The following is a 26,132-nucleotide window of genomic DNA, read 5'->3' on the forward strand; positions in this document are numbered from 1 at the left end:
CTTCCATTCCCGGCCCAAGATTTCCACTCCCCCTTTGGCCAGGCCTAGAAGAATATGCCGGGTATCGTAATCGCGAGTTAGGGTTCTTACCCGAGCACTGCCTAGGTTTAGCGCGCTGCGTTTGCCATGGCGAGCGTCGACATGATGGATGTGGCCGGGCCATCGGGCGAGGGCTCCAGCAGCGGCGCGAGTAGCTCCGCCAAGCGCTCTAAGCGCTTCGAGATCAAGAAGTGGAACGCTGTGGCGCTTTGGGCATGGGGTAAGGGGATTGTTTGCATTGTGAGAGATTATCGATCGCGCCCTCTTTCTCCAGACATTGTGGTGGACAACTGCGCGATTTGCCGGAATCACATCATGGATCTGTGCATCGAGTGCCAGGCAAACCAGGCCAGCGCCACGAGCGAAGAATGCACCGTTGCCTGGGGTAAGAGAAGATGATCATAGCTCTATTGGTTTTGTGACAATGCAAAACACACTCTTTGTGGATCCAGGCGTGTGCAACCATGCGTTTCACTTCCACTGCATCAGCCGCTGGCTAAAGACTCGCCAAGTCTGCCCTCTCGGTAAGACGAAGAAACAAACTTTCAGAGCTTTGCCTCTTACTCGTCCAGTTTTTTTCCTCCAGATAACAGCGAGTGGGAGTTCCAGAAATACGGTCGCTAGAGTAAAGCTGGCTCGATCGAATGTAGATCACGACTCCCTCGAAAACGTGAGAAAAAATCTTTTCTTTTGTTTCATTTTTTCTCTCGGTTGTTTTTGCAAAGAACTCAAAACTTGGGTAATATTAATCTTCGTTTTTTTCTACGCTCTATGCTTGAGGGGTACCTTTCTCGTTAGGTGGTGGCACTGCCTCTGGTGGCTTCATTGCGGGGCACAAGAGAACCTCCTGAAAACAAAGCCAATGAGAAAAAGAGTATGGTTCCTGGCTTACCTTGATATTGAGAGAGTCTGTCAAGAGCATGACCAGCCTATCGATTCCCATTCCCCATCCAGCGCAAGGAGGAAGCCCATACTCCATAGCCTTGACAAAGTCCTCGTCCAACACCATCGCTTCGTCATCGCCACCTTGTCTGTCCTGTAAATCAATCAAGGAACAGTGTGAGCACAAGACAATGACAGTGAAATCACAACCACGCACCTTAAGCTGTTGGACGAATCGATCTCTCTGTTCCACGGGGTTGTTTAACTCTGTGTACGCATTCACCAGCTGCGAAAGAGAAAAGAGCGTCACTCTAGTTTCTTTCCTGCGCTACTACTCAACTCACCTCATGCTTGTTTACGAAGAGCTCAAAGCGTTCTGTGAGACCTGGCTTGGACCTGTGTTGCTTCGCTAGCGGACTCATAATGAGGGGATGGTCGATGATAAAAGCGGGATTTACACAAGTCTCCTCTAGATAATGTCCCACCAGCTGCAAACACACACACGTCAAAGACTGCTGATGAACAGAATGACTTAAACCTTGTCCAGAAGCCTTGACGTAGTCAGAGGAGGAGCACAATACACACCCCTGGCCTCGCATGTTTTTTTCAGAAACTCGTTTGCCTCCTCTGATGCAAGGTCTTTTGGAAGCTCGATGCCCATTGTGTCTTCAAGGCCGTTGACCATCTCGATCCTCCTGCAAGAGGAGTAAAACACGTGAAATGAAGAGAACACAAGCACACACCTGAATGGGGGAGTGAAGTCGATCTCGACAGGAGGGCTGTCATAGCCATTGGAGTGATACGAAACCGTATATCCACCAGTGATTTTCTTAACCAATCCTAGAAACAACAAGCATAGTCAAAAACTCCATTGTGAAGAAAGCAAGGTTTGAAAATTTACCTGAAAGAAGCTCCTCCGTCATTGTCATCAAATCGTGGTAATCAGAATACGCGCTGTAAAACTCGCAAGTCGTGAACTCCGGGTTGTGCGTAAGATCCATCCCTTCGTTTCTAAACTGTTTGTCAACCTCATATACGCCATTATAACCCGCCACAAGCAACTGTTTGAGCTGCAGCTCAGGTGCTATCCGCAAGCTCATATCCATTTCCGACGCATCATGATGCGTATTGAAAGGTCTGGCTGCTGCACCACCAGCTTTCGAGTTGAGAATCGCCGTCTCTACCTGCATTCCACGAGTTTAGATAATATGATTCACACGATGAACCAGCTTACCTCTCTGAAGCCACGCTGGTCCAAGAACGAGCGAATATAATTCACCGCGGAGTGTGCTGTCTCAAGGACAAACTTCACTTCCGGGTTCACTATTATGTCAAGGAACCGGAGCCTATATCTCGTTTCCTGCACAAGACGAATCTAAGAAAGAGAAAGAAGTAAGAGCTCAACCACACACCTGTTCTTTCAGCACATAGGCGTTTGGATTTCTTGGTTTCCCAGGCCTCCAGGTTGCTTGCTCGTCCTGTGTAAGAAAACTTGAGCACACTGCGCAATGGCAAACTCCTTTGCTTACCCTGTTCTTTCCACCCTTTGGTAGCATGTACAAGCAAGGCGCTAGCAGGATTATCTCCTTGACAAAGATGCTGAGCTCTCCACGATTACTCATGCCTGGATTTCCCGACACCCCGACCACGTCCCCGCGCTTGATGTTTGCGTGCACAGCCGCAAAGTTACCACCAACGAGCGATCTAAATGGACAAAGAGGAGTGATCAGAGAACGAAGATAGAGCAACCATACCTGGCATCCGAAACAGCCTGAATTGTTCCCTCGGCCGACTCCAGCGAGTAAAACACGAGCTTCGAGCCCGACGCTCTCTTAGACATCACTCTCCCTGCAATACCGCGACTCTAGCTCGTAATTCTTTCCATTTCTTCCTCACCTGCGAGGGACACGGTCGTCTCAGCCAAGCGCTCTCCATTGCTGAGGCCCTTGAATTTCTCGCGATAGTGATCGAAGGTCATGGACACCCGGAACATCTGGGAATAGGGGCTCGTCGGCAGCGACGCAAGGCTTGCGAGCCGGTTGTTGTAGTATTGCTGCGAGGGCCACGACACACACGAGCTTAGCGCATTGCGAGAAAGAATCCGATCGACACAGGCACGCTACCGTGGGATCCAGCTCCTCCATTGTCGTCGAGCCGCAAGCGCCTAAACCCTAGCTTCACAGGAAAACCCTAAAAGAGAACAGTTTGAAACGTGAGGTTTTTATATCAAACCAAAACATTACATGATCGTCAAAATTATATAGAATGTGGATCTTCTCTTTCGCCACGTTTTGGCAAATTTTATGGTCAGCGATCTTAGAGATCCTCCGCTGGCTTGAGAGCTGGATAGAGTACTACTTCCTGTGCAAGCAAGCAAGAAATTCAGCACAGAACTACCGAGGAAAGAAAACGAACAGCAATAAAAACACTACCTTGATGTCCACTGAATCTGTTAGCAGCATCACCAAGCGATCGATTCCACAGGCCCAGCCCGAGCACGGCGGGAGGCCATACTCCAAGAGTGTGTGTAGTTCACTGTTCTCTTGCGCTTCCGCGGGATCCCTGCACTGGGTGAATCCACTCACCAGCTGCGAAAAACGAAGTCAAATTTTCGGAGTTGAGTGAAGTGAAGCTCACCTGACTCTTGCTGACAAAGAGCTTGAAGTGCTCCGCAAGAAGTGGCGTGGAGCTGTGCGTTTTCGCAAATGGAGTGCTCCTCTTGGGGTAGTCGACAATGAAAGTCGGGGACACGCTTGTTGCCTCCAGGAAATGGCCCGCTAGCTGCAACACGAACTCAAACATTAGGCCTTGCAAACAAGACATGCTAGAATACCGAAGACAAGAGGTTCGCTGTTGAGAGAGGCGGCGGACATGCCACGCCCTTGGAAGAGCACGTCTCTCTTAAGAATTCATTGGCCTGCTCCGACGCAAGGTCCTCTGGAAACTTGAGGCCCAGTGCCTCTTCAAGGCCTTTCACCACCTCCACCCTCCTAGAAAGCATATAATGAGACGAGCCAAAGACGAGGAGGAGCTCACCTGAATGGAGGAGTGAAGTCGATCACAACAGGAGGGCTGTCGTAGCCGTCGGAATGGTAATAGACTTTGTATCCGCCAGTGATCTTCATAACCAATCCTAGACAGAACAGTTGTCCGTCACGAAATAAGAGAGCTCGGGTGTTTACCTGAAAGCAGCTTCTCGGTCATCTCCATCAAGTCCTTGTAGTCGGCATATGCTTTATACATCTCGCAAGTAGTGAACTCGGGGTTGTGTGTCCGGCTCATTTCTTCGTTGCGGAACTGCTTGCCAATCTCGTACACGCCAAAAAAGTTGGACACAATCAGCTGCAGCAGCTGATCCGACGAGACCCGAAGAACCATGTCCAGGTTTAGTTGGTTGTGATGCGTCTTGAAACCGTTCGCGACACTTCTTTGCTCGAGAACCCCAGTGTTCACCTGCATCTCGATCGTTACCACGCCGCAAAGAAGCTCCTCCCGATCAAAGTTTACCTCTGTAACGCCACTAGTTTCCATGTAAGTCCGAATGTAGTTCACGGCCTCGGTTCGGGCAGCAAACACGGACTTGATGTCCGGGTTGACAATCAAGTCGAGAACCCGGTTCCTGTACCTTTCTTCCTACAAGAGGGAATAGCTGGTTTTACTGACGGCTGACTACTATACGAGAGAAGACGAACCTGATCACTCAGCACATATGCGCTTGGATCTCGTGCTTTCCCCGGCCTCCAAGACTCTTGCTCCGTGTGGCTATCACCCTCGCGTTCTGGCAAAGTGCGTAGGCAAGGAGCCAACAAGCACAACTTCTCCACGGAAATCCCCAGCTCGCCATGACACGCCGAGGCAAAACCCGAAACACCAACAATATCACCCCGCTCGATCTCAGCTCCGAGTTTCGGCACTCTGGATAGATAGAAAGATCACATCAGTCACTCACAGAAGAAGAACAAGAAACCTGGCGTGATCCACAAATGCTGGAAGCTTTCCCACGACCGACTCGAGCACGTAGCACGTCGAGTCGGGCTCGAGGCGTTTGTGCATTACCTTGCCTGGAACAATTTGCATTTGTCACAGAGACTACGAGCGGTGAAAATCCTGCTCTACCTGCGACGGAGACGAGGGTGTTGGAGCGCTGCCCAGCTTCCAGCTGCCCGAATTCGTCGTGGAACTGGGCCAAGGTCATCGACACCTCGAACTTGTGAGGATACGCATTGCCCAGGCTTTCCTCGAGAGAAGAAAGACGCTGGCTCCCCATGGAGAATGCGCGGCGCCCACTAAAACCCTAACCCTTATCTTTGAATGGGTTCTATAGTAGAGAAAGTGGGTCAATGGCATGAACCATGAGGTTCTAGTGCGGAGCATCCGCTCGCTAGCGAGCGCCAAAGATCTTCCTCGAGCGCGGCTACTCCACGCGCAAATCGGCAGCGCGCCGGGCAGATTTCTTGCCAATCTCCTCGTCCAGATGTATGGCAAATGCGGCGCCGTGGAAGAAGCCCAGCGGGTCTTCGATCAGATCCCCGATCCAAATGCCTTCTCGTGGAGCATCCTCATGGCGGCCTACGAGCAGAACGGCGATCTCCTCGCGAGCAAGCGTTGCTTCGATCGAATGACGCAGCGGGACGTCGTGTGCTGGAACGCGCTGATCTCCTGCTTGGATCGGATGGGCGACAATGTCTCTTGCCGCAAGGCCTTCGATCGGATGCCCCATCGCAGCCTCATCTCCTGGAACTCGATGCTCACGTCGATCGCTGCGAATGGAGGAGGAGGCGACCTTGCGCAATCCTGGGAGATTTTCAATTCCATGCCCGAGAGGGACACCGTCGCGTGGAATTCGATGCTTGCGGCTCACACCACCTGCGGCGTCGATGGCGATCTGGGATCCGCGAAGAGCCTCTTCGATCGGATTCCTCGCAGGGACGTGATCTCTTGGACGAGCCTCGTCCAGGTATGTGCCACAACCAGGCATTTTGATCTTGCTCACTCGGTCTACCAGAGAATTCCCCAGATCAACAGCATCACTCGCAACACAATGCTCCAGGCATTCTCGGATGACCAGAATCTCACAGCAGCGGTGGAGCTGTTCACATCCACGCCCGAGATCGACGTCGTATCGCGGACCACCATGATCCAGGCATTTGCCCAGAGTGGGCATCTGGATGATTCAAAGGCCCTCTTCGATTCCATGACCGATCGAAACGTGGTAACTTGGACCGCGATGCTGCTCGCCTTTTCGGATCACGGCCGATCGAATGACTCCCAGGTCGTGTTTGGAAGAATGCCCAAGCAAAATCTCGTGGCTGGGAACGCGCTCGTCAGCTCCCTCTCGCGAGCGGGCGATCTCACGGCTGCCAGGCTCGTGTTTGAGGATCTCCCAGAGCGCGATTCCATCTCCTGGAACACGCTGCTCATCGGCGCGGTAGAGGAGAGCTTCAGGATCGACGGTGGAGATTCAAATCCAGCTCGAATCGATGGCGCTAAGAAGCTCTTCCTCCTCATGCCCGCCCTCTCTCTCGTCTCCTGGAACGCGATGATCTCCGCCTGTGCTCGATCGAATCGCGTCACAGAAGCCCAGACCCTTTTCGATCAGATGCCCGATCACGACACTGTCTCGCTCACCGCGATCTTCCAAGCTTATGCGCTGAATGGGCATCTCCAAGAAGCAAAGCGGATGTTCGACTCCACCACGCAAAGAGATTCCATCCTCTGGATGTGTATGGTCCGGGCGTATATCGAGGACGGCCAGATCCAGCGCGCACACGAGCTCTTCGACAGGATGGACGGACGAGATTCGTCGTGCTGGACATCGATGGTCCAGGCTCACGCCGTAGACGGCAATACGGAAGACTCCATAGCCATGCACGAGAGAATGCCGTACCACGGAAGGATCGCATCTACGTCGGTTCTGACGGCTTATTCCCAGGCCGGGAATCTCAGCTCCGCCAAGGCCGTGTTTGAAACCATGCAAGAAAGAGATATTGTCGCCTGGACCGCAATCCTTACGGCATATGCCCAAAGAGGGTATAACCTTGAGACTTCTCAAACTTTCAAGATGATGCCCGAATGGAGCATCTTTCCTTTCAACGTCGCCGTATGTGGATATGCCCAAAACGGGCACATTGAAGATGCTAAGGAGCTCTTTGACAAGATGCCAGAACACAATCTAATCTCCTGGAACGCACTTCTTGCAGGATATGCCCAGAACGGGCATTGCGATTCGGCGATCGAGGCCTTCCGTGCGATGAACCTGGAGGGCGATGCAGCGCCGAATGACATCTCCCTCACGAATGTCTTGGCGGCCTGCGGCCACAAGGGCCTGCTGGAGATGAGCCGGGAGTGTTTTGTGTCGGTGAGCTCTGACTATGGATTGAAGCAGTGCAAAGAGCAGTATAGCTGTGTGGTTGATCTGCTGGGACGACTGGGAGAAATTGAGATTGCCGAGGAGATTGTGAAGGCAATGCCATTTGTGGCTGATGATGTGGTGTGGGGCTCTGTGTTAGGTGCCTGTAGAACCCAAGAGGAGAATGGGATGAGAGCAGCAGTTCAAGCAGTGGATTGGATTGCACAACTCAATCCAGACAATGGCTCGTGTTACATCCTCTTAGCAAACATGTATGCTACGACTAATCCCTGAAGAGTCACGTAATTGTTTTAATTATTGCGAGCGTGATCCATTGCAATGCCATCGACACAGCTAATACCGTCTGATCGTGGTTCCCATAGCTCGCATACTGCAGCTCCAATTGATCAACCACATGCATTAAAATGCTTTGGCAGAGCTATTTTTTAATAACTAAATAAAGAGTTAGAGAGAGCTGAATGAATTAAAATCAATATCTCTGATTAACTGGCAAAGCGCTTGTTGTTCGTGTCCACGAAGCCAGCCTCCACAACACCATTCTCGACGTAAACAAGCTCGCTCACCCAGGGATGCATGTAAGCCAGGGCAGCACCCTTGGGCCCGAGATAGATCCGCGCCACGGACAGCCCCATGATATTGAGAGCCGGGAAAGTGGTGATGGATGGCTTGCATGAAGTTGAAGAGAGGATGAGGGTGTTTGTATCAGTGTTGGTGCTGAGTCTTTGGAGGTGACTTGCAAGTATGGCTTACCTTTGATCAAATTGTGGCTTGGGTGTTTGTCTGTCTGACTTAAATTTAAGCCTTAATTCCATACCATGTTAATTGGTGGTATTTTCTTATTAAGCCACTGATATGCCAAATTCTGTTTAATGTTGTTTTGCTTATTAGTTGATGTAAGATATTCTAGGATTATTCCACACAAGATGTTTGCCAATGATTGTGATCCCGCAAGGTGTGCTCCAGTACGTGGTGCTCAACAGCCAGAATCCTTCCTTCCAGATATCATCATCTGCATTGTTTGGACCCAACTGGCCGGATGAAGTCCTGGAAGCGTCTTTCAGTCTCAACAGGACTGCCATCGATCCGCTGCACAATTAATTTCAATAAAACACTAAGGGAGACGACTGCATGCATGCCCTGTCTCGCCCCGCACCTTGCATAAATTGTATTAACAATTTATACTTGAGCTTAGCGTGAGGAACTGCACCATACCCGAGCAGGGGTAAGTAGATCAGAGAGGGGATGTATCCTGGGGTGGCCCGCACGTTATTTTCTTTCCTTTGTTTAATCAGGCTGTATTAAGCACAACCGTTCTCAGCTCGAGCATGAGTTGTCTCTAGATGATGTCTATCGAGTTCAAGACCTCCCCGCATATGTGCAGATAATTCATCTTTGAAAAATTACTGGATCTCCAAAACCAGCTTGTTTCGGAAGAAAAAAAGATACCATTATTCTCTATTCCTATCAAGTCTCATATCCCTGTAGACTGGGACTAGCAACAGCTCCGGGCCTTTCGAAACTCCTCTACATAGATCTGCTCCACGAAAGGCGAGCAGAACTTATCTTCTAACAGTGCGTATCTGGGATCCTGACAGATTATTTCCGATCGCAGGTGGAAGTCGCAAGTTGTTGTTGTAGAGTCCAGCCTTTTGACGATACTTTCAACCGTATTGCGGATGGAAGACATGGTACGTCCGTTAATGAAGTGCAGGAGCACCCTGTGCCAATCCTCCTCGTCTTCCAAAAGTATAGCGACTTCTTTTGGCTCCAGCTCAGCTGGTGGTGCAAGTCTGAAGTCGTTCCCGTCCCCCCACTCAATACCTGGTTCGCATCCGCCTAACTGCTTAATCCGAGCTATCTCCATGCAAGCCTCGTCCAGCACATCCAGAAACTGGGGATGGAAACCAGCGTAAAAATCCACGTCCTTGGTCCGCTGCTTATGACCAGTTACGACGGCTCCCAGCACGGAGTGAAGAAGAAAGACTTCTCTTTGTTCCTGCGAAAGACAAGGCAGGATTTAATTGACGAGCACGAGACGTATAGAAACACAAACCTTGGTAAAACCCCTGACACGATAGATTACTACTCCCTCCGAGTAACTCAAGTTGGCAGCCACAGCTTGGTGTGCTGTAGGAGACACGCCCCACACGACTTTGTAAGGCTCAACAATGGCTTTGAGCGTCAGGAAGGTGTTTTCCAGTTCTCTAGCGCCCGGTCTCTCGATGCCACGAATGTCCAGAGCTTGCTCACCATCAGCAATAAAAGTAAAATCGTCCCCAGCTGCTGCCCTCTCCTTGAGAAACTTCCGAAGCCTCTCCATCCATTTTCCTATGTTCCCAGACCCACTAAAGTCCCCGTCCTCCTCCATTTCTTCTTCCATTTTGTGAACCGCGTCACGAACCGGCTTGTGCTCGTCTGCACCGGAGTATGCAAAGCGGAGCCCATCAAGCAGCCATAGCGGTGCTCTGGCCTTCTCCATGTTCCACACGCAAACGATCACACTCTTCGCTGGACCATGCGCATAGAACATGTTCGCAATTGCCCTCAACCGGCAACTTTTCCCGGTGCCCTTGGGCCCGACAACAAGTAACTCTTGCTCACGTTCAAGAGACAGGACATGCCACAGCAGTTTCTGCAAGTCCGGTGACCCCACAAAAAGAAAAGACTTTCGAGTGCCTGTGTAAGGAAGGATGGTCACCTGGTTGGGATTGAGTAGATCCTTGCATTTGATCTGCTGCCAAGATGCCTCCACTGTATCATCTCTGGCTACGCGCCGCCGCTTCTTCGCAGCCTTTGCTCTCTCCATGAGTGCCCAAAATTTTCACCCTGGACGAGCTGTTTTTGTGTTAACCGAGCAACAAGTGTGTGTATCTTGTAGCTGTAAGGTAAGTCCCTTGTGTACCATATTACCCACAAGGTAATGGACAAGCAAAATTAACAAACAAAACGCTCAAAACATACTCAAGAAAATAATTAAGACATTGGGATGAAAGAATTTATGATGCTTTTTGGGCTTACAGAACTGCTTTCAAAGTTTCTGGCCATTGAACTTGAAATTAATCAAAAAGAATCAATTAAGAAAAGACTCGCAGTACTTGAGAAACTCAATGAAGAAAGACTGAGTGCAATATGGACAATTGAAGCAATACAGATTAGAAAAAAAGCTTATCACAATCGCAAATAAGTCAAGAAAAACAAAGTGCATTACAAACTAGGAGATCCTATATTATGGCATCATGGCAATGTAGATAAACTTGGAAGAAAACTCATTCATCAATGGAAAGGACCATTCAAGATTACAAGTATACAAATCCCAAGAACAGCAAGATTTGCAACTTTAGATGAAAAATTGCAAGTAGTTAACTTGAACAAATTGAAGATTTACATGAAGTGTTTCACACTATGGTGGAATACCAGAAATTTCAAGAGAAAACACTAAGAGAAATCGAAGAAAACACATTCGAATGCATGCAAACACTTAGAAAAAATTCACCTCAACAAGAATATGACCTAACCCTAATCTTGGCGGCTGAGAGAAGAAAAGAGTTATGGGTGATGGTGCGTGAGGAAAGAGGGGGGCAAACAGTGGTCAAGGCTGCTGCAATTCTTGGTATGGTGAAAGCATAGCTTCAATGAGGACTAGAGTCACTTTGAGGGCTCCACACCATCCACAGGAAGAGGAAGTGGTTGACTTCTTGGACAATGAGAACAAGGTATGCTCGGTTTTCCAAGTGGGAAACCTAGAGTGGTCTCGAGACAAGACTCTTGACACATGGCTGTAGAAGTATCAGCTCTATGCATTCTCGATTCTCATGATGGCTACAGTAAGCTCTGATCCATAGAGTATCGAGAGGAAAATTATCAATTTTGCACGCAGGAAACTCACGATTGAAGAAGAAGACTTCACCAAAGCTCTTCAACTACCAAACAGGGGAAAGCGAGTGATGGCTCTGCGAGATAGAGCCATCGAACTGCAGATCATGAAGCACGTAGCAAACTACAAGACAGCAGCATCTCTACAGTTCTCGAATGTGAAAGAAAATTTGCGAGGGATTTTCAAATTCCTTTTTGCAACATTGGAGTTCTAACAAATGGTGACATCAGTGAGCAAGAGGAAGAGGAGCAAGACAGCCATGAGGAAGTGAAGGAAAAGCAAGTGGAAGTTGAGGATGAACAAGACAAAGCCAAGAAGGAAACTCCAAAGGAACAAGAGGTTGAAGACCGCGAGAACATGCAAGAGGAACCACCCCATGACAGAGAAAAACCGATGGATCACGCACAGAAGATCCCAGTGCCAGAGAAAAATCAAGAGGAAGGGATTACCAATGACAAGCTCTTGGAGACTCTAGTTTGCAATCTTGAGTCTGCGACACAGGACTGCAACCTTGAGCCCAAAATAGTTGTGATAACTGCAACAGCCAAAGACAATGAGAAGGGTTTGGACAAGGCAAGTTAGGAGTTCCCACCAATCAAAAAAGCTGAGGAGATGGAGAACTATGGAATGCAGGATGGAGCAGAGTGACACCTCCACAATCGTCCTTCATGCTGCTACACTCCAGAGAAACGAGGACAAAAGGAGCTCGAGCATGGCAACCACAGCAACTAGAAGCTCCCGCACAACGTCCTCCAATAGTACCACGACTCCAAGCTAGCAGTGTACACTCGTGATACACTCGTGATGGCATTGAGAGCTTCTATGAGAAGACGTTTGTCAAGCTGATAGAGCAACGCCTTTCCAAACTCGGGGATGGTTTCAAGCAGCTGAACGCCGTGATCAAGAGCATTCGCAGCCATGGAATTCTAACTCCAAAATCCTGTAAGGAATCCTTCGACCTTACACAGCAGTTTCAGCAGAAAAATGCAAAGCTCAACAAGGAGCTACTCGCGGCAAAAGAAAAAATCTGCACGCTCAAAGAAGCAACCCAGACTTACAAAGAGGAAGAAGAGGATGAGGAACCACATGAGGGAATGGCTACCCAAGATGCAACGATGGAGTAGTGATTGTGGGATGTAGCATGAAACAGTCGTGGGAGAGTGAAGAAAGAGGAAAAAGGTAAGTTTGAAAGTTCAAGCTTAGGAAAATAAACTTGAAAAGTTCAAGGTTTAGACTTAACCTTGAACATCTCAAGTTTGTTTTCCTAAACTTGAACTTCCGAGTTTGCCTTTTTCCTTTTTCTCCACTCTCCCATGACTGTCTTGTGCTATGTCTTGCAATCATTTCTCCATCACTACATTTTGGATAGCCGTTTTCTTCATGTGGTTCCTCCTCCTCCTCTTCCTCTTCGTAAGTCTAGGCTGCTTCTTCGAGCACGTGGATTCTTTCTTTGCCGTGAGCAGCTCCTTATTGAGCCTTGCATTTTCCTACTAAAACTGCTGCATAAGGTTGAAGGATTCCTTACAGGATTTTGGAGTCGGAATTCCATGGCTGTAAATGCTTTTGATTGTGGCATTCAGCTGCTTGAAACTGTCCTCGAGTTTGGAAAGGTGTTGTTCCGTCGGCTTGATGAACATCTTCTCGTAAAAGTTCTCAATGCTTTCACAAGTGTACACTGCTAGCTTGGAGTCATGATACTGTTGCAGGAAGTTGTGCAGGAGCTTCTGGTTGTTGTGGTTGCTGCACTCGAGCTTTATTTCTCTTCTTTTTCTAAACTATTGTCACTCTTTTTGGTATTGTTTTCTTAGGCTATTTCTTTTCATTTCTTTCTCTCTTTTGTTATGCCATTTTCATCCCTAATTCGGAGTCTTGTTTTTGCTTGTTTGCAAGTGTTGCATCGCCATTTTGGATAGCATTGCTTGTATGGTTTTGCACAATTTCTGAAACCACACAAAAGGTAATCCTTGTATCTTATACAACTTGTGTCTCCAAATGGATAGTTGTGCTTTTTCATTCTTCCTCCATCTCCAACCACTAAAATTTTTCTTTGGTCGTTTCTTTGTTATAGAATTTTTTATCTCTTTTAATTTTTTTAAGTAAACAACTTCCATTCACGAGGGCAGGGGGACAAAAAAGAGTGCATGGTCTTGGGATACTTGGGGTTAAGTGTCCTTGAATTTAAATAGTACTAGAAAGTTTCCGAGGGGCAAGTATTCCAAACTTATGTTTCCATAAAGAACAAAAACAAGCAAGATTTTCAAGATAGTGTTGGTTGTATTGTTGCAACACTAATGCCAACTATATGAAATGGCTTGAAGACACTATAGTGACAAAACTTGATGCAATACTTAAAGAATGGCCAATGGCTAATGCAGTCATACTCACCTCAAATGAGATTCAAAATCTTGAGAAATTTAGTTTCAATTTTGAAAGAAGTAAAGTTGAAAATATAAATGACATAACTAACACTATTCCCATAAAGATGTATAGGGGGCTAGCAAAAAATGGTAAAGCGTTCAAATTTATTAGTACCATCTCCAAGAAAAAGTAAAATAAAATAAATATTGCTCAAACACTTAAGTGTGAAATTCTCTCCATAAAGTATATCATTACGCAACTTGAAATACAAATTGGTTTAGCCTGCAAAAACATGATTTAGGCTAAGTTTATAAAAAATAAATATAAAGAGTACACAATTACCATTCAAGACTTTCTTTATTGCATATGTCCAGACTTTATAAAGCATAAGGAATATGACAAGGCATATACTCTTTGTAAACATATGTATTATATCTTTATCAACATCTTACTCTAGGATTTTAAAGTGGATATTTATATACACCAAACAAACCTTATTATTGTTGAGTTGTAGAAGACTTTTGGAGGTAGTTAGATTATGTTTATTCTTTATCAATAATATAAACTTTTGTATTTTTATATAATTACTAGAAGTACATGCTTTTCATTTCATATTCTTGGAAGTGTTCTCTTCATAATAATGCCTATAATATTCATGTTTCTCATAGAATCTTAAATCAAACTTGATAATTTTTACAAAGCACACAGCACAGATTTAAATCCTATCTTATTATTAAAATACTTTGGTAGAAATTTCTTTTTCAAGAATTTAAATATTTAAGACAAGCTAAAATAGAAGTAAGAATTTTAAATAAGATAGTACAAAGTTACATATTTGCATATGAAATGCAAAGAGATATTAAAATATAGTACAAAGTTAGATTCACAATGAACTTTAATTTTTCTATTTTGTAATGTTTATAGTAAATTACATTTGAAATTTGAGCTCACCTTGTGAGCTTAAGAGTGGTTTGTGCTCAAAAAATCTTAAAATCTTACCTTGTTGTACAAAAAATAACACAAAGAGATGTTTTTGTAGGAAAGCATATCTAATGGAAGTTTAAATTATTGTATGCCCAGATAAAACAAAAAGTTATATTTGGTCTAGAAAAGGGGAGTTAGTTGAATACCATATCACACTATATAAAGGCTATTGTGTGAATGGCTCTATATTCAAGGCAAACACAAATTTAGTGGTTGTAAATCCAACATTAAATTATATAATATTTATTTTATATTTTTCAGTTCTCAAGAGTAAATATTATATACTAGTTGTAGTGCATATGATCATGGGATGAGCTTTGGATCTATTATCAACAAAAAAAAAAGATGTGTTAATTAGAGAAAATGGCAAATATTTAATTCCCATTACTTATTAGTTATTTAAAATATAATATACCATTTTTTAAGATATATTTTTATCTTTAAATTGTATATATTTAGCATTCATTAGTACATTCTTCATTTTATAGGGCATTCACAACGAAAAAATCCACCATAAAACTGTAGTACAAATGGATGACTATATGGATTTACTATAAATGGAGCATTGCAGTACAGATAAATATGCTTCACATGGATTTGCTAGAAATGTTGCTGTTAATACATTCTAGTTCTTGGTTTTATATGTTTTGATCATATATGCATCTTTCCTATCAAGAACTTATTGAGGGAGCATTCTCTCTCATTCTAATACCTCTTGGTGGCATTTTCATATGGTTTTAGATATAGTTTCATCAATTTCCAAAAGTGTTTTTTCATAGTAACAAAACAATATAAATTTCAGTTGGGGATATGTTGGAAATTTAAAGAACATTTGCTTATGTTTTATATAGATCAAATAGCTGAAAATCATTTATAAAGTCCCAAAAATCTACATATCTTGCAATACTTGATGAGTGATGTTAAAACCTTTTATTTATTTGCATAGAGAAACAAATTCTTTCAAGCTTGCACAAGTTGAAGAGATAATTTCTTTGCAATTTGATACTACCTGCTATAAGTTTATAATAATTCTACCAACAAGAACAAAATACATCACCTTTAGAACTTCTACAAAAGAAACATCATAAGAATTAGGCATAAAAGAATTTAACTCCAGTGCTGATTGGATGGTTGGCTATGACAGGAATAAACACTATAATGTATATACCATATATCCATATGCTGGTTTGGCAGTTGTATTTGATAGATTAATAATACTAGAGCAATTATAATGGTTTTTAGTTGATCAAATAGTTATTTTACTTAAATCATGATTTATAATGGAATTTGAAATAATTTTCTATGCGTTGCATGTAACAACATTTGGTTTGCTTAATAGTAGTGTTATTCCTACTTATTAATCAAATTGATCAAATAAAAGTTTATAATATATAAACACAAGATCAACAGTAGAATAAAAAAGAATATATTAGAAAGCAAGATTAATCTAAATGAATAACAACCGTTAGATGGTAAAATATCCAAGCATATTTTAGTATATTCACTACCATAATACTTTGACTTAAAGTGTTCTTAATTTTAATTTTCTTAAGAGATGTCGTACATGATCAATTGATGACAAACATTACCCCGTATTGGTATAAATAGAGTTCAAATTGTTCAAACTTGGGCAAACTTAGTAAGATATATTACATTCGATTGAACACATTTACGAGTAATTGTCTTAATAATATCTTTTGTAGAGTGTAATCTCACAAATCTAGTCCATCAAGGACGCAGCGGTGTTTGCCTGCAAGACTCCGTCTCGGAGCTGCTGGGCAATGTCACTGACATGCGCGGGTCCATGAGGGATGAAGACCGCAGAGGTTTTGGAGCTGGCGCCAATGTCTTTGAGGGTGTCAAAGTACTGCGTGATCATCACCATCTCCATCACCTCCTTGGCGGACGTGCCGGGAACGTCTTGCGAGAATGTCAAGACACTCTCCCTCAGACCGTCGGTGATGGCCTGCCGCTGCCTCGCCACCCCAACCCCTGATAGATATTTGGACTCGGCATCCCCCTCGGCCCTCTTGACTTGCAATATCTTCTCGGCCTCGCCCTTCTCCACGGCCGCCATCCTCATCCGCTGAGCTGCGTATGATCCAATCTCAAAGTTACCATCAGTGATCGATCAAAGCTCTCGGCTCTTGTTACCTGCGTTGATCTCGTTCATCGCCCTCCGAACCGCAGCGTCAGGCAGGATGTCGACGATGAGTATCTGCTCTATGCTGTATCCATACGCGCTCATCACCTGTGCCGCGTCATTTTGATCATCTCGCTCGCTCGAGCAAAAAGAATTCGATTCAAAAACTGACCTTTTCGAGCTCCTCCGACACAGACTTGGCGATCTCACTCTTCTGCTCAAAGACATCGTCCAGTGAAAGCTTAGGAACTGACGCACGGATGACTGCCATGACAACGAAGAAAAGATTGAATGGATTCCGGAAATAAATTCTCACTCACCATCGAAAACGTAGGAGCGGATCTGTTGCTCGGGATTTTGCAGCTCGTAGAAGGCATCGTCCGCGTTCCCTCGCACCACGCGGTACTGGATGGAGCAATCGAGGGACACAAACACGTTGTCCTGCCAAAGCATACATAAGTACCCAAGGAGCAAAAATAAGAACAAAGGAAGGAGCAAAGCTAAGAACACAACCAAGAGCCAAATCAAAGAGCAAACAGAGATTAAGATGGAACACAAACCTTGGTCTTGGTCTCGCACCGCACATCCAAGTACTGGACCTTGAGAGACAGAGTTCCAGCCACGAATTCGCCCAGACACGGCACTATACAGCTGAATCCAGGCTCCAGCACGCGCACAAACCTTCCCCACTTCTCCAGAATCCCGACGCTCGCCTGATCGACGCACACCCAGCAAGCCATCCTGAGCTAGAGCTCTTTACCCAATTGCGCTTCTTGTTTTAGGGTTCTTGGGGTTAAGCTCATTTATAATGTGCGCTCCACCGCCTCGAGCCATGGCGATTGTCACAACGGCGTTTCTTGGCCGATCCTTGCCATAGCCACGCCGATCGCGAAATTCTCGGCAAGATGTCCACCAGGTACGTGTTCTAGCTTGCTATCTTCCATGTCTGGATTATTCCCCGGTTTGCCATGGCTGAATAGAACGTTTCTCCAACGGTGGGGATTAGCTCGGTGGCGAAATGCTAGCGGCTGAGATGCGTCCAGGTGGCAAACTGAACACGCGCGAACAAGGAAAACGCAGGGCTTTGCGGGAGGAGCGCAGAGAAGAATGGCGAGCTTTTTTGGGATGACAAAGCTGGGGACTCGGCACCTTTTTGACGTGAGTTCTAGGCGGAGGGAACTGGAGGACAAGCCCAAGCCCAAGCGCAGATCCATTGCCAGCGTCCCCGTCGACGACTTCATCGCAGCTTTTGAAGCCAGAGCTTCCCACAATCTCTCGCACACGGTTCGTGCGGTCCAGCTGCCGGAGATTGTCGAGCGTTGCGTGGGGCGGAAGCTGGATCCCAGGGAGCTAGAGCTGTTTCTCAGGTTGGCTGGTTTGCTCGTTCTGTTGGCTTTTATGATCGCGTGAAAGATTCAATGCAGGCATTTTGATATTCGAGCTGGCAACATAAGGCTGGACGAGTTCAGGAGAGGGCTCCAAAGATTTCACGGTATCATCTATGACTTTTTCTCGTGTGTTATTTAGTTGACAGAGTTTCTTACGAGAGCTTAGCCGAGCAAGACCACGCGATCCAGTTTGCCGAGCGGGCAAAAACTCCTGGTAAAGTATCTCATTCCATTTTCTCCAGTGAAAATGATGCCAGTGAAACAAACAGGTGAAGACTTGGCGAGATTTGGCAGATACTCCCACCTCCAGGTACAGAAAAATATCAGGAAAAGATAACTAACCAGCTCTTGTTCGTGCAGCTCAAAGATAGGAGACGTCGGGACACTCGCAACGACTTTGGACCCATGGACGTACTACAATATCCGCTCACAGCAAACCAGCAATACGGGTGGGGCATCGACACGCGCGTGAGAGCCGGGGACGTCTTCCGCCCTCATTCATCCACCGACGTCACAAGATCAGAGGGCATTTGCCTGGCGAGTTACTATCTGGTGTGACAATCGCGAGATCACTGTCTCATCGCTCTGTGGTGAGTACCACTCGTATTGATCAGTAGAGCACAGAGCTCTAGCAGTCCGCAGTTTCTTTCCGAGACATTTTTTTCTGTGATGATGGGATTTTTAACATCTTTACCCTCGTGTTTCTACACTATCACCATCAGATGGTCACAAAACACTTGGATATCTATCCAGGCAAAACAACAAAACGTAAAACGCAAAACCATCTGTGTCTGTGCAGCTCAAAGATACCAGACTCCGGGATACTCGCAATGACTTTGGACCCATGGGCGTACTACAATATCCATTCACACTAAACCAGCGGTACGGTGAGAGCCATCGCCGGACACCGATCAGCGGGGATTTGCATGGCGAGTTACTACCTGGTGTAAATCGAAAGATCATCTCAACGTCGTACGTCTCCAGTTCTAAATTCGCGGACGAAGGCGAGGAAAAATACCACCACACTTACGGAACCTTTTATAAAATGCGGCCGACCGACAGACGCCGCGGATCTAGGAGAGCTTTGTCCCCTGTTTTGGCTAAATTCTCACAAACCTTAGCTTATGCCAAGCCAAACGGTATGGAATTATTCGGAGGGCGCCATTCATTGCCGCTTGATTGTTGAGAGTCCCAGTGCAGTGCAGTGCGGCTCACATTTTTTCAGGTTGTTCCTTCAATTTGGAGGACTTGTCGATGTCCGCCTCTGTTTGGAGCCGTTTTTCTGTGATTTGATTCTGAGAGTGAAAGCAATGCTCGCGAGAGCCCAACTTGAGTGCCGATTTTGAAGCATTCCATTGTCATGGCGTTAATGTCATCACGGCCATTCCGAGACAACTACACAAACATATTATTTGGAATTCAATGCGCAAAATCTCATCCTTGTCTTCTTTCTTTTTTCTTCTTTTATTTCTGTGGCACTAGCTGGCTGATTCCATGCACGCATTATCCGATCGATACATTCCATTTTCTCTGTTTGATCTTTCGGTTCATAGCGAGGAACTTTCGGGAGTCGTCTCGAAACTCAAGTTCAAGTTCAAATTTTTCTTTTAAATTCCATCTGCAGAGCCATGAATGTTATATCATTTTTTTTTTCTTCCGTCTCTTTTGCTAGTGTTTTATGAGTGAGAATTGTGAAACATTTCTGCTGCTGGAAGGCACTGATTCGTTTGAAACATTAATAAGCATGTTACTGTTGTTGTGTGTATGTGAGAGAGTGAGTGAATTCTAGGTAGACCTAGTTAGCTAGAATTTGTATATGTTGGAGGAGTATTTTTGGAGTCAGGAAGCTCTCCTTTATAAGTCACTTGCAGCTGCACTAACATTGCAGCTAAAAATCCTTTGAATACCTTGAGCAATCTCATCCACGCTTAGCCTGGATTCCATGCCAATCTGTTGAGAGATTCAAAGAGAACCTTGTCAATCCCAACCAAACATATGATATGAAAAACTTGGAACTTACTCTCACGGTGAACGAGTAGAGCACAGTCTGCTCGATTGTGGTAATGTTGGTATGGACAATGCTCATGCACATACTCTCCAGCGCCGATATCGTCTTGAGCAACTGACCGGGCCTCCGCTGGGAGAGGATCTTGACGACTGCATCGCTCCCGGCCATCCTTACCTCGATGTCCGCCACTTCCGACTTGGCCTCGGCGACAATCTGCTTGCAATCGTAAAAGTTGTCGTTGACAAACTTGGAGCTCGAGTCCGCTGCTGTGGGATCCGGATTGTCGAGAGAAGGAGCGGGAGAGGAAGCATATGGAGGGAAGGGCGGCAGCGGAATGGAGCTCACGGCACTCGGGCTCGGCTTTGGACTGAAAGCGTCGGAATACAGTCTCCTCCTCTTTTGAGCCTGAAGACATTGCAGGAGCTGCTCCAGCTCCTTTACGAACTCAATGGCACCACCTATGATGGATGCTTGATCGCCCTGCATGAGCAATTGACTGGGTCTTGTAGCCGAAAGAAAAAAAGAAGGATGGTCTTACCCTCTGGACGTAAGATCCAGGCATGAGTGACCGCAAAACATTGAGGTGCTCGTTCATCTGCTTCCTTCTGTTCCTCTCCACTGCAATGTGAGTCTGTCTCTGGCTCTCCACTTCCTCGCTGTTCTTGCATGACTTGATTCTCTTCCGCTTTGGTCGGTGCTGTGTTCCCGGCGTTTCGGCTCCGGAGCTGGATTGAGAAACGCCACCACCAGCACAGCCTCCTGCCGAGTTGGTCGTACCAGCTACTGCTGCTGCTACTCCTGCTGTTGCTGCTGCTCCGGCCGCTGCTCCGAGATGATTGGAAATGTCGTCCGAGTTTGCCGATATGGCGGCGCTGTTGAAAGTATCCACTGCTATAACACTGTTGTGCTCGGCGAGCACGACGGGAGGGGCTTGGAATTCTGGCTCTACCTTGCATGGCTTGAGGAGAGATTCAGCAGCACTTGAGAAATCCACACTGTCGAGCCCGGCTATGCATTTCTCAGGCCCGACCGACTGATCCGGCTGGTGAATGAGACCCGTTTCTGAGGAGCAGCTCAAAAGTTGCGGCTGCTGCTGCTTGTGGAGCTTGTCACAAGGCTCCTCCAGAACAGGAAGCTTCAAGTGATGCGTATAGGAATTTGGAGAGCTGGTGTCACTCTCTTCTAGCATCTGGAGAAGTGTAACCTTTGAGGCCTGGTCAGCTGGGAATTGCAGTATGTCTGGGACCGAGTACCGCCCGCTCGCGGTGGTGGCTCCAATATATGGGAAATCCGAGCTCAGGTCCGTCAGCAAGTTACCCATAAGAGAAACGTCGGTGCTATCCATGGCGCTGGAGTCGGCAGCAGAAGCATGATATGGAGAAAACAGTAGAGAGTGATTCTGGTATTCGACGCTGCTGCTTGTTGAGGCCATAAACCTTGGCATCTGTGTGTTCATGAAGCAGCAAATGTTTGTAAGAATTTGCTGATCTAGTGAATGTAGAGCAGACAAGACAACTTACAACACAAGTGGTGGCTGCCTCTTCCATTTCAGCTGAGTGCGTTCCTTGTGCATGCAGATGAAAGAATTCTGCCCAGAGAGAATAGAAGGCGGTCAGGCGAAAAACAAAACGAGAGAACGATCAAGAAAAGGGAGCTAACCGACACATATACGCTTGGATTGGGTCCAGAGACGAAAAAGCTACAAGATCACAGTCTTGTAGAGCCACCAAAGGGGAAGTAATATAACAGGAGCAGCCTTGTGTCGGGGAACAGGTTCCTCCGCATGACTTAAATGACTCCAGCAGGCACCCGAACCGGGATACCCTTTCGGGGGATTTGCTGCTGAACTCCTCCCGCATTCAATGCCTGTGCTCCTCCAACATTAAAGCAGTCCCTCAGAGAACAAAAGTCAGGCGGTTTTTCTGGAGACAGCCCAAGAACAAAAAAGTCTCCGCTAATCAGTTCCTGAACCAGAAAACCCCGCAAACTGATCGATCAATCATCTACAAGAAGCGGAAGAAGTGCAAAAGCGATGCTAGCTCAAGACAGGAACCGATGAGATGACGACCACCACCACGAGCGACAGAGAGTGCCGCTCCGCTCGTCTTCACTTGCTCGCCGCTTGGTTATAAGCTTCGTTGTTAGCAATAGACGGCGTCAGAGTGGCATTTATGCAAGTTTTAGTGACTCGCTCGCTCGCTGCTAGTGAGTGTGAGTAAGTGACACTGCACATTTAACACTTCCACAAGCTACAAGTGAAGGAATGAGCAAGCAGCTCTCTCTAGCTCAAAGAAAAGGGTGAGAAAGAAATGGAGATCTTGATTGACAGACCCACCTGTTCTTTAAAGCTCAGCTCTATTGCAACTTTAAAGGCCTCCTGTAAACTTGTGTGCATCGCATTGTTATAATAATATAATGGAGCCTTGCAGCAGGGGAGAGAAACAACAAGCTCCTTCTTTTTCCCCTCCCTCAATGTTCTTGTAAAGCTCCCCCCAAGTATCATGATCACCATCATCATCATGGCTGGGCAAAGCTCAACTTTGTGCAATGGTACAAGCTTCTTAGAACTGCTTGGCGCTTTGACTCAAACAAAGCCAATTTAAAAGCTCCTCTTCTAAGTTGTTTTCTTTTCCTTGCCCCTTTTTTCGATCCTAGGTAGAAATGGAAGGGAGCCGCGCTTCGGTTTCGTTTGTTTGCTTGTGCTCTTGTTCCTTGTGTGTTTGTTTATTCAGCAGTGGCATATATGCGATTCTCCGGGTAATCCAAGCACTAGCGATAATTAAGTACCATTGGCGCTGCCAGGCAAGTCGCAGGGAGTGGCCGAAGAAAAAAAAATACACTACAGCCATGATGACACTATGATAGGCATGCATTGCCTAACGATCATGTATAGATGCATCCATATCCATGGAGCGAAAATCGAAATGATAAAAAAGAGAAAAAAAGAAAAAGAGAATATGAATGATTCGTTGACATCTTCCCGCCGTCGATTCCGCAGATGTGAGTACTGTCTAACAAATTGCTGGAGCGCCACCAGGGTGGCAAGCGAATATTCATCACACTCGTCAGGATGTTCGATAGGGATATATGAGATTTATAGCATGTGAGAGTCAGGTCAGGCCCCGAAGCAAATCGCGATCGCTGCTGGTAACAAGGAAAGCTATCTGTTTGTTTGCTTGTATACTCTGTACAAAACAACTACTATCCTTTTAAGAGCAGTCTACTGAGACTTAAACTTGGAAGTGAGTACAAGCTCTCACACATGTAAATGTATCTATAATATAGAGAGCTGTGCGCTTGCAAGATGAGCGGAAGAAAGCAAGCGAGAGCACTGATAGGGAGAGCGCGTGTTAGCTGGAAAGCTTCCAGAAAACGAAGGTTTTTCCCTGCCAGTCAAATGGCCTGTGCCTAAACTGCCAGAATGCTAGAGTCGGCGATGTTGATCTCTAGGGACACCTTGGTCTCTCTTTGTCTATCTACAATCCGGCCACTTCTACTGCGGCTCAGGCTCTTCCACCCTGGAGAGAGGCCAGGCCTGTACGATCTGGGATTCGGTTCACCCGCTCTTGGCTCGCTTGCAAGCGCGCTCGCACTTTTCGCGCAACTGCTGTGATTTTCCTCGCTTGCTTGCTGCGACACCCTACACTGCATGTGGGTGTCACTGTTTGTTCGGATTGGGCAACTGTAAGTTATGCCACAGCTACACACGCTATTACTTAAAAAACATTTGCCACCTAATTACGCACGTCATGCAAGTTTACTGCCGCAAACCAATCGAGATTTGAGAATCGATGTTATATTAAACCTAACGCGTAAAGGTGGTGGTGGCTGTCGGCAGCAGCATCCTTGCTGTCGGTGAAGTTATATGAGGAGATTCCCGCAAGATGCTTCCATGCACGCATTGCGTTGCCATCGCCAGGGGTGGCCTACGTGGCGACGTGGAACTTTCCATGCCCCACGCGCGAATATTCCGTCAGGCGTCCCGCGTCCGCGTTTTGGCCATGTGCTTTGGGCAGACGGTACGGAAAGCTGCCGGGCCATGCGATGTGATAGCCATGGCATGTCGCGATGCCCTTGACTTACATGGCCCCCCCATGCATGCATGTACCGCGCCCACGTGGCTTCCCCCATGCATGCATACTATGACACACAATGGCCATTGTGTAGGTGTACTTGTAGAGGCGCCCCTTCCGTACGTATGGAGTGTTTTTAACCAGGGGAATAAACAAATGTGGGGTGCAGGAGGTTGAAAGGAATGTTATCGTTAAATAGCCTGCGAAAATATTTACTTTGACAGCTGATCAGGTAAAATAGTACGCGGGGCATATTTCCCCGGGCAGATAAAAAAGAATTTTGTGGTTGTCGTGAACAAGGCCGCAACCCGATGACAGCCCTTCCCCCGCGAATTGCAACTGTTTATTACTTCACCCCGTTCTGTTTTGCTGCTTGCTTCCAGAATGCGAATGTGACTTCAGGGGCAGAATTTAAGGCATAAATGGTATTAACATCAGACCAAAAGTTTGTTTGAATCTACCCGAAGAATGATCGGTAATAAACTGTTTTCGAGTGTAATAAGTAATAGTCTGCTGAGACTAATAAGTAAACAGCCCGAAGTGCAAATCAAAACAACAACGTTCTTGACTTTTTTTTATGTAATCTTCATTCACTACTGCATGTATTAGCCATATGCTGTAGAAAGGCAGAATGCCATGAGTGTAAGGATGGCGCTTTGGTCTTCCCAACAAAGACAAGTTTGCTCGAAGAAGACTTTTGGCCAGTTGGGATGATGGGTATATCTTCTGGAATCTCAAAAACTCAAACATCACACGTAGAAAGGTTCATGATTGCAGATTTTGCATAGCAAATTCTAGAGAATTTTAGAAAACTTCCTCTCGTATGAATCAACGTAAAAATCCTGGCTTGACTTCCGTTTAACTAATCATGACTTGCTTTTGGGAGCTTCAATTGACCTCGCCAGTATGCATATTGACCGGGCTTTAGGCCTGGAAGAATGCAAACTATCCCCCCTTGGAACCGCCTCGAACAGTTAAAACAAATAGTTAGTAGATCCAAATTCTTGAGCTGGTGTATGCTGACAGCGATTGAAGCGATCAAGGCGAGAAAAAGAAAGCTTAGGAAGACATCCCAACAAAGGAAGGAAGCCTGGCTGTAACAATCTATACTGCTTCTTTCTGGCTCGAGGGAGTGGAAGCAATCTAGGTAGATGGAGGATCATACCTATAAAAATTTGACATTGTCGAGAAAGTAGCATCGTAAGTGATGGTGACAAGAATTGGGCCTCTTGTTTGTACAACATGGAGGGCAAGCAAGCAAAGCAAATTTATATATATTATGTAGACCATATCAAGGATGGCCAACGTTTCATGTTTCCACTGCTTGGAACTAGTAGGTACCACTGTAGGGTCCCTGAGTTGAAAAGAAGTGAGATCTTGAGGTCCCACGTCGTACACATATATTCGCCACGTATATACAAGGGAGAGACTACATGCGTTCATGGAAGTGTGTGCGGCACTAGATTTGCATATTGTGTTTAAAATGCATTGTTTCGGCTCGAGCTTCCATGGTTTCGGTCATATTTTGACAGGGCTGTGGCCACACGGACACAAAGATACTTCCCGGCATATGAATGACCCCAAATGCTACTTACAAACTTTTATATGCATGCATGAATCATCGGTACGTGGTGGTGGGAATCTGCTCCCAAATACGGGGTCGTAAACTGTCTAGCAACTTGTACAAGACGACACTTGCAAGAAATATACGTAATGTGTCCAGCGGGCATGGAAGAATAAAGAGATTGAAATGCCGTCGCTACGTTATATGGATGGGAATCGGGTTGGCAGAAAGAGCGCGGGCTAACCAAGGACTAACTATGGCGGTTTAAAAGTAACTTGGTTGGGAAATATAAATATAAAATGGTCTGAACAGTCTGAAACAACGCGGCATTGGAAGCTTTTGGTGCCCGTCTCTACATTTGCATGGCTACATGGTTTGGTTTTTGGCAAATTTATATTCGGGGAGACTAGCGTGTTTGAAAGACGGGAAAGTTGGGTCTCTTTTGCAGT

At 46.1% G+C, this 26,132-nt stretch overlaps 7 protein-coding genes across 13 annotated transcripts; 3 read left to right on the forward strand and 4 right to left on the reverse strand.

Moving 5' to 3' along the window:
- Window positions 1–108: 108 nt before the first annotated feature.
- On the forward strand, window positions 109–801 carry LOC9629202 (RING-box protein 1a). Its single transcript, XM_002992441.2, has 4 exons — window positions 109–259; window positions 314–424; window positions 492–563; window positions 626–801. The coding sequence occupies exons 1-4, from the start codon at window positions 127–129 to the stop codon at window positions 661–663; spliced, it is 354 nt and encodes a 117-aa protein (XP_002992487.1). The 5' UTR covers window positions 109–126; the 3' UTR covers window positions 664–801.
- Window positions 707–3,145, reverse strand: LOC9662396 (lysine--tRNA ligase). 2 transcript variants are annotated; one of them, XM_002992477.2, is made up of 13 exons: window positions 3,045–3,145; window positions 2,818–2,974; window positions 2,676–2,769; window positions 2,451–2,625; window positions 2,334–2,399; window positions 2,156–2,281; window positions 1,823–2,105; window positions 1,665–1,761; window positions 1,460–1,616; window positions 1,266–1,409; window positions 1,139–1,207; window positions 932–1,075; window positions 713–886 (listed from the first exon to the last, which is right to left on the reverse strand). In XM_002992477.2, the coding sequence occupies exons 1-13, from the start codon at window positions 3,063–3,065 to the stop codon at window positions 809–811; spliced, it is 1,611 nt and encodes a 536-aa protein (XP_002992523.1). In that variant the 5' UTR covers window positions 3,066–3,145; the 3' UTR covers window positions 713–808. The 2 variants fall into 2 exon arrangements, with proteins under 2 accessions (XP_024521886.1, XP_002992523.1); XM_024666118.1 differs by having other exon boundaries at window positions 707–886; window positions 2,334–2,625.
- On the reverse strand, window positions 3,126–5,227 carry LOC9629203 (lysine--tRNA ligase). The gene is made up of 10 exons (XM_002992478.2): window positions 5,038–5,227; window positions 4,889–4,982; window positions 4,614–4,836; window positions 4,429–4,554; window positions 4,104–4,374; window positions 3,958–4,054; window positions 3,755–3,911; window positions 3,559–3,702; window positions 3,354–3,509; window positions 3,126–3,282 (listed from the first exon to the last, which is right to left on the reverse strand). The coding sequence occupies exons 1-10, from the start codon at window positions 5,186–5,188 to the stop codon at window positions 3,238–3,240; spliced, it is 1,464 nt and encodes a 487-aa protein (XP_002992524.1). The 5' UTR covers window positions 5,189–5,227; the 3' UTR covers window positions 3,126–3,237.
- Window positions 5,228–6,148: 921 nt separating this feature from the next.
- On the forward strand, window positions 6,149–7,564 carry LOC9629204 (pentatricopeptide repeat-containing protein At4g02750). The gene is made up of 2 exons (XM_024666170.1): window positions 6,149–6,998; window positions 7,122–7,564. Exons 1-2 carry the CDS (start codon window positions 6,149–6,151, stop codon window positions 7,562–7,564), a joined length of 1,293 nt encoding a protein of 430 aa, XP_024521938.1.
- Window positions 7,565–16,143: 8,579 nt separating this feature from the next.
- LOC9629205 (hypersensitive-induced response protein 4) lies at window positions 16,144–17,414 on the reverse strand. Its single transcript, XM_002992480.2, has 5 exons — window positions 17,211–17,414; window positions 16,971–17,091; window positions 16,823–16,914; window positions 16,662–16,758; window positions 16,144–16,598 (listed from the first exon to the last, which is right to left on the reverse strand). The coding sequence occupies exons 1-5, from the start codon at window positions 17,388–17,390 to the stop codon at window positions 16,228–16,230; spliced, it is 861 nt and encodes a 286-aa protein (XP_002992526.1). The 5' UTR covers window positions 17,391–17,414; the 3' UTR covers window positions 16,144–16,227.
- A 45-nt stretch (window positions 17,415–17,459) lies between these two features.
- LOC9629206 lies at window positions 17,460–18,743 on the forward strand. Of its 2 annotated transcripts, none has more exons than XM_024666183.1 (6): window positions 17,460–17,566; window positions 17,631–18,017; window positions 18,075–18,142; window positions 18,205–18,252; window positions 18,296–18,348; window positions 18,399–18,743. In XM_024666183.1, the coding sequence occupies exons 2-6, from the start codon at window positions 17,758–17,760 to the stop codon at window positions 18,594–18,596; spliced, it is 627 nt and encodes a 208-aa protein (XP_024521951.1). In that variant the 5' UTR covers window positions 17,460–17,566; window positions 17,631–17,757; the 3' UTR covers window positions 18,597–18,743. The 2 variants fall into 2 exon arrangements, with proteins under 2 accessions (XP_024521951.1, XP_024521952.1); XM_024666184.1 differs by having other exon boundaries at window positions 18,308–18,348.
- A 1,001-nt stretch (window positions 18,744–19,744) lies between these two features.
- LOC9662398 (transcription factor SPEECHLESS) lies at window positions 19,745–22,627 on the reverse strand. 5 transcript variants are annotated; one of them, XM_024666188.1, is made up of 6 exons: window positions 22,382–22,627; window positions 21,706–22,327; window positions 21,567–21,634; window positions 20,585–21,490; window positions 20,059–20,526; window positions 19,745–19,988 (listed from the first exon to the last, which is right to left on the reverse strand). In XM_024666188.1, the coding sequence occupies exons 3-6, from the start codon at window positions 21,591–21,593 to the stop codon at window positions 19,893–19,895; spliced, it is 1,497 nt and encodes a 498-aa protein (XP_024521956.1). In that variant the 5' UTR covers window positions 21,594–21,634; window positions 21,706–22,327; window positions 22,382–22,627; the 3' UTR covers window positions 19,745–19,892. The 5 variants fall into 5 exon arrangements, with proteins under 5 accessions (XP_024521956.1, XP_024521958.1, XP_024521957.1 ...); XM_024666190.1 differs by lacking the exon at window positions 21,706–22,327; XM_024666189.1 differs by lacking the exon at window positions 22,382–22,627 and having other exon boundaries at window positions 21,710–22,367.
- Between the last annotated feature and the right edge of the window lie 3,505 nt (window positions 22,628–26,132).

Source organism: Selaginella moellendorffii, unplaced genomic scaffold, assembly GCF_000143415.4.
Source record: "Selaginella moellendorffii unplaced genomic scaffold, v1.0 SELMOscaffold_136, whole genome shotgun sequence".
Lineage (NCBI taxonomy): Eukaryota > Viridiplantae > Streptophyta > Lycopodiopsida > Selaginellales > Selaginellaceae > Selaginella > Selaginella moellendorffii.

What these genes read in the sequence shown, in the direction of transcription:
- LOC9629202 (XM_002992441.2), top strand. Translation starts at nt 127, where the DNA reads ATGGCGAGCGTCGACATGATGGATGTGGCCGGGCCATCGGGCGAGGGC. An exon ending in TGTGGCGCTTTGGGCATGGG is followed by an intron (nt 260 to 313) that starts GTAAGGGGATTG and finishes CTCTTTCTCCAG; the next exon opens with ACATTGTGGTGGACAACTGC. An exon ending in TCGCCAAGTCTGCCCTCTCG is followed by an intron (nt 564 to 625) that starts GTAAGACGAAGA and finishes TTTTTCCTCCAG; the next exon opens with ATAACAGCGAGTGGGAGTTC.
- LOC9662396 (XM_024666118.1), bottom strand. Translation starts at nt 3,065, where the DNA reads ATGGAGGAGCTGGATCCCACG. An exon ending in CAGGCTGTTTCGGATGCCAG is followed by an intron (nt 2,626 to 2,675) that starts GTATGGTTGCTC and finishes TTGTCCATTTAG; the next exon opens with ATCGCTCGTTGGTGGTAACT. An exon ending in CAGACTCTCTCAATATCAAG is followed by an intron (nt 887 to 931) that starts GTAAGCCAGGAA and finishes CTTTGTTTTCAG; the next exon opens with GAGGTTCTCTTGTGCCCCGC.
- LOC9629203 (XM_002992478.2), bottom strand. Translation starts at nt 5,188, where the DNA reads ATGGGGAGCCAGCGTCTTTCTTCTCTCGAGGAAAGCCTGGGCAATGCG. An exon ending in AAACTAGTGGCGTTACAGAG is followed by an intron (nt 4,375 to 4,428) that starts GTAAACTTTGAT and finishes ATCGAGATGCAG; the next exon opens with GTGAACACTGGGGTTCTCGA. An exon ending in GACCGAGAAGCTGCTTTCAG is followed by an intron (nt 4,055 to 4,103) that starts GTAAACACCCGA and finishes TGTTCTGTCTAG; the next exon opens with GATTGGTTATGAAGATCACT.
- LOC9629204 (XM_024666170.1), top strand. Translation starts at nt 6,149, where the DNA reads ATGCTGCTCGCCTTTTCGGATCACGGCCGATCGAATGACTCCCAGGTC. An exon ending in CAAGATGATGCCCGAATGGA is followed by an intron (nt 6,999 to 7,121) that starts GCATCTTTCCTT and finishes CACTTCTTGCAG; the next exon opens with GATATGCCCAGAACGGGCAT.
- LOC9629205 (XM_002992480.2), bottom strand. Translation starts at nt 17,390, where the DNA reads ATGGCTTGCTGGGTGTGCGTCGATCAGGCGAGCGTCGGGATTCTGGAG. An exon ending in TGTCGGAGGAGCTCGAAAAG is followed by an intron (nt 16,759 to 16,822) that starts GTCAGTTTTTGA and finishes GACGCGGCACAG; the next exon opens with GTGATGAGCGCGTATGGATA. An exon ending in GATGAACGAGATCAACGCAG is followed by an intron (nt 16,599 to 16,661) that starts GTAACAAGAGCC and finishes GATCATACGCAG; the next exon opens with CTCAGCGGATGAGGATGGCG.
- LOC9629206 (XM_024666183.1), top strand. Translation starts at nt 17,758, where the DNA reads ATGGCGAGCTTTTTTGGGATGACAAAGCTGGGGACTCGGCACCTTTTT. An exon ending in AGGGCTCCAAAGATTTCACG is followed by an intron (nt 18,143 to 18,204) that starts GTATCATCTATG and finishes ACGAGAGCTTAG; the next exon opens with CCGAGCAAGACCACGCGATC. An exon ending in GCAGATACTCCCACCTCCAG is followed by an intron (nt 18,349 to 18,398) that starts GTACAGAAAAAT and finishes TTGTTCGTGCAG; the next exon opens with CTCAAAGATAGGAGACGTCG.
- LOC9662398 (XM_024666190.1), bottom strand. Translation starts at nt 21,593, where the DNA reads ATGGAAGAGGCAGCCACCACTTGTGTT. An exon ending in AGGCAGCCACCACTTGTGTT is followed by an intron (nt 21,491 to 21,566) that starts GTAAGTTGTCTT and finishes ATGAACACACAG; the next exon opens with ATGCCAAGGTTTATGGCCTC. An exon ending in TCTACTCGTTCACCGTGAGA is followed by an intron (nt 19,989 to 20,058) that starts GTAAGTTCCAAG and finishes ATCTCTCAACAG; the next exon opens with ATTGGCATGGAATCCAGGCT.